The sequence below is a fragment of the Chironomus tepperi genome, unplaced genomic scaffold (assembly GCF_022539635.2).
Source record: "Chironomus tepperi strain 1889 unplaced genomic scaffold, CSIRO-AGI_Ctep_v1 contig_34, whole genome shotgun sequence".
NCBI lineage: Eukaryota > Metazoa > Arthropoda > Insecta > Diptera > Chironomidae > Chironomus > Chironomus tepperi.
In genome coordinates this window covers 961,736-969,692 of record NW_027226156.1, presented here as the reverse complement: position 1 = coordinate 969,692, position 7,957 = coordinate 961,736, and the positions used below count along the sequence as shown (strand labels likewise).

The 7,957-nt window shown below is 32.0% G+C and overlaps 2 protein-coding genes across 2 annotated transcripts; both read right to left on the bottom strand.

Moving 5' to 3' along the window:
* Nucleotides 1-116: 116 nt before the first annotated feature.
* LOC139096331 (uncharacterized) lies at nucleotides 117-2,524 on the bottom strand. Its single transcript, XM_070648029.1, has 3 exons — nucleotides 2,398-2,524; nucleotides 566-2,077; nucleotides 117-501 (listed from the first exon to the last, which is right to left on the bottom strand). The coding sequence occupies exons 2-3, from the start codon at nucleotides 2,054-2,056 to the stop codon at nucleotides 118-120; spliced, it is 1,875 nt and encodes a 624-aa protein (XP_070504130.1). The 5' UTR covers nucleotides 2,057-2,077; nucleotides 2,398-2,524; the 3' UTR covers nucleotide 117.
* A 1,560-nt stretch (nucleotides 2,525-4,084) lies between these two features.
* On the bottom strand, nucleotides 4,085-7,574 carry LOC139097816 (uncharacterized). Its single transcript, XM_070649774.1, has 3 exons — nucleotides 6,898-7,574; nucleotides 4,342-6,837; nucleotides 4,085-4,177 (listed from the first exon to the last, which is right to left on the bottom strand). The coding sequence occupies exons 1-3, from the start codon at nucleotides 7,315-7,317 to the stop codon at nucleotides 4,085-4,087; spliced, it is 3,009 nt and encodes a 1,002-aa protein (XP_070505875.1). The 5' UTR covers nucleotides 7,318-7,574.
* Nucleotides 7,575-7,957: the final 383 nt, after the last annotated feature.

The window sequence follows — 7,957 nt, the reverse complement described above, 5'->3', positions numbered from 1 at the left end:
ACTTCCTTATTTCTCTGAAGATAGGTCCTTAAGTCAGGAACAACATGATTGAACCAGAAATCAAAAAGATCTTTATAAGTTTCTTTCTGAAGACTACCTAGCAATTCCTCATTATCATCAAATTCTGCTAACACGAACAATTAATTCTTGATGGAATTCCTTTGGATCGTAGTGCTTGTAAACAGATGAAATGATTCCGTTGTACTGATCATCTGGACCGTCACCATCTACCATTGACCACTTGTCGTATTTCTGAACGATATCCTCAAACATTTCCCTTAAATCCTCTCTGTGCTCGTAGTATGGATTCTCATTGTTCTGATAAACTAACTTCATGACATAATGACACAATTCGTGAGCCAAAACTCCTTTGATTTGCTGCTCGCGCTCATTAACAGAATTCTTGCCTTTATCAGATAGTTTAGCACCAATGAAAATCCATTTGCTGACAGGATATGTTGATCCTAAGGCCACTGATTCTGATAGACTTGCATTTTCAACCTTGAATTAATATTTTGAAAAATATAATCATTATGACTTCCTTAAAATCATTCAAAATACTTACATAATCACTTTCGAAATCGAATATTATTTTCAACTGGCCACAAGATGCAACTTCAAGCATTAAAGGTGCAACTTTGTGGATATCCGCATACCATTTCATGATTTTTTGACAATATTCAGCTTCTTGTGCCTTACTGATTCGTCTGTTATGGATTGATGACTGCATGCACAATTTATGGACTGACTTGTAGATATTTGGAAGTGACTTGTTCACATTTGATTTCCTTTGATTCACAGCACTTTGTATTGCTTCCTCCTTTTCATCTTTAGACAGTTCTTTTAGTAAATCAGAACAGCTTTCGTCCTTAAATCCAAGTGACTTTAAATAGTAAAAAACTTTGAATTTTTTGGCTTGAATTGCATGCGTTAGAGCTGATTTATTATTAAGGATGTAAACTAGTCGCAGATTTAAATTTTCATCCATAAATTTGTCAATTTTTTCAAAATCTTCAGCCTTAATTGCAGCTTTAAAGTTAGTTCTTGCAGCAATTATTTCACACAATCTTGCGTGGTTTACAAAATCAGCATCAAAATCATCAGGAAATGGAAAGTCTGCAATATTCAGCAAATCACAAAGGACGTCAAGTTGATCTGTCTCAAATGCAGCTGTAGAAATTTTAAGTTGATTATTAAATGGAAGGAGCTGGATCAAATGTGACCAATAAGTTATCAAATAGTCGATGACTTCCGTGTTCTTATTTTGAACTGCTCTGAACAGAACTGAATCATCATTCTCTGGATTTTCATCTCCGAATTCAACAGCAATGAAATTTTGTGATCTGTTGCTTAACATCCTTCCGTTGCTGTTAAATGGTACATCTAAAGCAGCAAGAAATTCTGATTTGGTGCCATTTTCTGCCATACTCAACACCAAATCTCCATAAAATGCTTTCGACAATGTCAATGCATGTAAAAATCTAAGAATCAATGTACGGTCTTGGATGTCTTCTAAACTGTTTAGGATTTCAATTTCACTTAGATCAAAATTATGACTCAGCATATTGCTTAAGAATGATAAGCTATCACTTTGTTCTTGATGATCATCTTGTATGAATTTAATGGCATTAAACTGGGCTGAATTTTCATCTTTGTATTGAATTTCTTTAACATTTTCATAAACTGATGCAAATTGCGAGATCAATGGTCGATCACTGCCAAATTTTGATATCCTCTGCATCATATGTGCTATTTTTTTTGACGGTCCTTTCTGACCTTCTACATTGAATGCTATGTCGATGACAAAAATGAAGAGTTGTGGATAATCTTTTGGATCAAGTCCATCAATTGTCTTCAAAACTTTCTCAATATTCAACTCAGATGAGAAATGAACGACTTTGCAGGAATTTTTTACTTCCTTGGTGACATTTCTGATTCCTTTTTGTATTTTAAGGATGAACTTTTTATCAATTTTAAAGCTTTGATAATCAGCCAAGATGTTAAATGATGGTGACTGTATCTCAGCAGGCGCATTAGCAATTTCACTAGAAGCCATGACAGTTCCTCGATTTTAATTCTATAAATACAAACTTAAATTACTCAGCAGCCAATGCCACTGATCGACACGTTTGTGATATGTGAATTTATTTTGGGACATTATAACCAGTCTATAGCAGATGATTTGTTATTAAATAACATATGATCTGTTATCGGCTGGTTATATCATGAAACTGTCGATTAAGATTTTAAATTATTGATAATTTTGAATATTCAAAGCATTTCACGTCCACACCCAAAAATTATGAGTCATATTTCAAAAGAAGAAGAAGAAAATTAAATGTTATCAACTTTTTAAACTACAAATTAGTGACGAATTTCATAAAATTTTCAATTTACTTGATATTCACAAGAGTTTTCACGACTTTATCTTTATTTTTTTATAGTTTTAGAATTTATTTACGCAATTTTAAAGGCACAAATATTTTTCACTTTGAAATATGCACGATCGTGATTTTCAATCTCTAACACAATCATGTATAACTTATCATGTACGTACGTCTTACGTATTTTATTATAACATGTTATGTTATACTAATAAGTGCGGCAAATTTATTTAAATTAAGTTATAACATTTTTTTGTGTAATTAGTTTTCATTATTAGAATCGATGGTTGTTTGAGTGTTTAATCATACTCTTCTTAAATAAATCCAGCAATACCAAAACAAGCATTTATGAAAAGTTTAAATTTTTCATAACCGTTAAAAAATGTTAGTAAGAAGATTAGATTAAAGCAAGATATTTAGTAAGAATTTTGTTCATTTCTATGAATATTACGCAGCACTGACCTACTTTTTAAAACTATTTAAAAATCACATAATTATAATTTCACACATCCATTGTACTCACCATAAATAGCCAAGGGTCAATTCCCATTCATCCAAAACTTGCTCGACCAGCTTACATTCCTTTTTGTATCTCATACCAGAGCATGAAGCATAAATTGAACATTAAGAATTGATACAGAGCAGAGTTGTCAGGATGTCAAGAGTCTGACTCCAGCGGGCTTCACAGATTCGAATCCAAGTCTTGCAAACTATGATTTAAAGTTAATTTTGAGTTAAAAACAAAACTTATTTTATTGAAATTTTAAAACTTTTTTTTTGACAATTTAAATTTAAATTTAATAATTTAGAGATTTTTAACATTCAGTAAGCATTAGACATCAAACTTAATTTTATATTCTTGCATGACATTTGTAACCCAAGCATGAATTTCAACTTTGTAATCTTCTTAATCTAAAGAACATTGAAGTAAATTTTTGTCATCTTTTCTCTTCATTTTTAAATATTTATTTCACTTGATGAACTAATTACAGGGCTTGGACGCAAATAACGTTCCATTTTTTTTTTTTCAAAATTTCAACGAAAAAAAGATTTTTTTTCAAAAAAAGATTTATGTTAATTAAACTAATTTAAAGCATGATTTGCTCCTGTAGAGTAACATATGCTTAAAAAGGAACATAAAATCTTTATGCTCATACAATTTAAATCATTATAAACGAATGAATTCGGCGAATTTTATTAAATGTTCTGAAAAATTTTAAAAAATGGCAGACAATTTTTGAATTTTTGCATTAATTAAATTATTAAAGCACTAATCATAGCAAATTTTACGCCAAAATGTTGATTTTATGAATTTCTACATTAATAACTATCAAAAGTGATCCTCAAAAGTCCAACTAAGGAGAAAAATGTCTTTAACTTCAAATTACTGAGTGTGAATTTCTGAACGGCCATGCCCTACAGCAATACGAAGAATATTTTGTATATCTTCATCGACTTCTTTGTATGCTTTCTCGCTATCGGGATCGGGATCGGGATCGGGATTTCCCGGGATTTCCCGATCCCGAAAAATCCCGGGATCCCGAAAATTTCAAAAGTCGGGATCGGGATTGAAAATTATAATTTTATAGGTAATTTTTACATTTTAAGTGTCAATTTTTAAAAATTATTTGGAATATTTTTTACATTTTTTTAAAAATTTTCATTTCATTTTATAATATTTTCGCAATTTAACAGCTTATCTATGTTAGTATTGTCAATTTAATCGATTTTTGCTGATAAAATGTTTCGAAAAATCTTGAAATTTTGATAGTATTTCTACGTTTTGTATGTATCTATAAATATAATAGGCATTTAGATCAAAGACAATTTTAGCTATTTCATAACTTCCGTTTTTCAGCACTTCGATTCCAAAACCAACAAGATTTTCTAGACTTTCAGTGAAAAATAATCTGAAGTTTTCTGGAGAATAAATGTAATTTTTTAATCGTATTCCTACTTTATCGAGCACTTCCTTTTCATTACAGTCATGGAAAATGAATGTTCTAATAATTTCGAATTTTTCCTCCGTCATGATTTCATTTAAAGCACTTGAAAGTTTATAGCCTCCTTGTTGATCTTTCATTGCATTTACAATTGCGTTAGCAACAAAATATTCACGGATTGTCTCGTGGATGAAATAAACTTTTCCATTTATTATGGTCAACATGCCACCAGCGATGATTTCTTCCTTTGGCCATTCACTGCCGTCATATCCAGGAAAAAGTATTGCAGCTAGTTTTGGAAATAAGCTTAAAATTGCATGAAATCGATGAAATTCGTAAAAGTTTAGCCTTAATTTTTTTTCTTGAGCATCAATATTTGCATCCTGCCTAATTTGACCTTTATCAAGAGACCATCTTAAGTAAAGAATTTCTATGAATTTGATGTAAATTTTTAATCCTTGCAAGTTGTCAACATTTTCTTCATCCTTGAATCCAGCAGCAATCATGGTGAACAATTGAGGCAGACCGACTGAATTATTCCGTAAAATTAAAGCCTTTTTAATAATTTGGCGAGCTTTTTGTTTATATATTTTATATTTTGGTGATGCCTCAACATGACTTTCAAAGTCTTCCTTCGAAATTGGCACAGTTTTGGAATCATTAAGAATCCAGCTTTTTGCTATCAATTCTATTCCTTCATCCTCTGTCATCTCATCAAGACCATAAGCTACATCAAGCTTGAGTTTTTTTTTTAAATTGACCTCAAAATAGTCTCGAGTTGCAATCCACAGCTGATTACCCCCATTTTGTTGGAAATTCTGTACCAATTTTAAAACAAAATCAGCATAATTTGGAGCAATTTCATCAAATCCATCAAAAAGAACGAAAACTTTGCCGTTCTTGTACATTTTTTTGAAGATTTTGACCTCAAATTGCTGTTGTGGCTTCAAAATGTGATCGACCATAAAACTTGAAAATTCAACATTTTGTGCCTTAAACTCGTCAATGAACTGCTTCAAGTCCACATAAGTCACCCAACTTGTTGGATTCTCTTCACGGAGGACACTTGCAATTTTTTTCATTGCCCAACTTTTGCCATTTCCTGCCATGTCTGAGATTAAGACGTATCGGTTCTTTTGCGCCTTTAACATGAATTCTTTCTGAGAAATTTCTAGTTTTGCATCGACTTCTTCTGTCGATCTTTTGCCAATTTTCTTTAGGTATAAACTTACGAATTTAGATTCTTCGTACATCATTTTAGTTTTTTTAATGAAGCTCCTCGACTGGAATAGAAACTGAAAATGTTCCTTTGACTTACTGTCATCTTCTTTTGTATTGACTGGAACTGGCTGATTTCCCAGCAATAAGTTTAAGAGCTGAACATCAACCAGACCATCTATGGCTTCTTTGTCATTGACTACGGCTGTACTCGTTGATGGTTCCTCAGTTTTATGACCAGATAGGATCAGTTCCGCTAATGTTGGTTGTGAATTATTTTGGAAATTTATTTTGGTTTCCAACAACAATTTTTGACTTTTTTCTGTCAAGTCAATCCAGTTATAATTTAATTCTAATTCCTGTACATCCTGCATTTTCTGTTCCTTTATTATTTCATTAATTGTATCATATTCAATCTTAGTGGACACAATAAATATGAAATTCAGATCCTTGTTGACGAAAATATGTCTCAATCCATCCGGAACTCCACAAGAACAATCAACAAAAATGTTGAGTTTCTGATTTTCAGCACAAATATCTTTAAAATCATCCCAAAGTTGTGGATTTTTGAGTTTTTCAGGCTCAACAAAAATATTTTGTGAATCAAATAAAATTTCGTCTTTTAATTTTAGATAGTTATGGGTATTGATTAGCAAAAGCTTCGGAACATTCGTCTGCACTACGACAATCTTGTTCCTGGTTATTTCTTCTATTTTATCCTCATTGCACAGTTCATATTTGAGCTCTTGAATAGAAGTAAGTAAACCAATTGTTCTATTTAATCTTATAACATTTATATCCCGTTGTAGATACTTCAGCAAGTCACGAACAACATGATTGAACCAGAAATCAAAAAGATCTTTATAAGTTTCTTTCTGAAGACTACCTAGTAAGCCCTCATTATAATCAAATTCTGCCAACATTTGCACAGGCCGAACAATTAATTCTTGATTGAATTCCTTTGGCTCGTAGTCCTTGTAAACAGATGAAATGATTCCGTTGCATTTATCATCAGGATCTTCCTTTAACCACTTGTCTACTTCATTTACAATTCCTTCAAATATTTTCTTTATTTCCTCTTTGTGCTCGTAGTATGGATTCTCATTGTTCTCATAAACTAACTTCATGACATAATGACACAATTCGTGTGCCAAAACTCCTTTGATTTTCTGTTCGCGCTGTTTAGCAGAATTCTTGTCTTTATCAGATAGTCGAGCACCAATGAAAATCCATTTGGATACTGGATACATGGAACCAAGAGTAGTAGGTCCTGATAAGCTTACATTTGCGACCTTAAAAGAAATATAAACATAAGTTCATAAATTCTATGCAATATTCAGCACTAGACTTACTGTGTCATTCTCGAAATCGAAGATTATCTTCAGTCTTGTGCATGAAGCTGCAACATCAAGGAACTGTTTACCATTTCTAATCTTGTTGATGTCTCCATACCAGTTCCTAATCTTCTTTCGATACTCTTTCTCTTGTACCTTACTGATTCTCTTGTTGTGGATTAATGATCTATTGCACAGTAAATTTACAGACCATTGTTCATCTGGAAGAGCTTCCTTGACATTTTGCTTCCTCTGCGGTGCTACAGATTCATCAATTTTTTCATTTGGATTTGTTGTATAAAATCCACGCAGATTTAGATAATTATAAACTTTAAATTTTTTTGATTCCGTAGCTAACTTTAATGCTGACTTGTTATTGATGCTGTAGACTACTTTCAAGTTTGAATTTGAATTGTTGAACTTTGTAATTTGGTCCATATTTGTTGATTTAATTGCAACTTCCAGCTCTGCACGTTCATTAATAATTGCCTTTAGTCTCTTATGGTTGGTTGATTCTGGTTCAAAATTATTTGGAAATGGAAAGTCAGCAATGTCCACCAAGTTACAGAGAACATCAAGTTGACCTGTTTCATATGCGGCTGTTGAAATCTTAACTTGATGATCGAATGAAAGCTGTTGGATCAAATGACTAAGGTTGAATATCAAATAGTCAATCAATTTTACATTCTGGTTTTGAACGGCTGTCAGCAGGACTGAGGAGTGACTAATGCCTCCTGATTGTATTCTAATGCATAAAATGTCAGTTATATACTTTTGAGCATGGCCACTACAATCACTGAATGGAGCATCCAAAATAGCCAAAAATTCAGCTGCACTTCTCTTTTTTGCTATTTCCAAAGTTATGTCTTCAAAGAAATTATCTCCGAGATTTAAAGTTCTTAAGAATCTCAGAATAGTATTGAATTTTCTGCTTCATTAATGACCTTGATCATCTGTTCCTTCAAATTATTGATTTTGTTATTTAAAAACAGACACAAAAATGAGGAAAAATTTTCAATTTCTTCAATGTCATCATGTTGCTGATCAATGACATTAAATTGACTTGATGGATCATCTA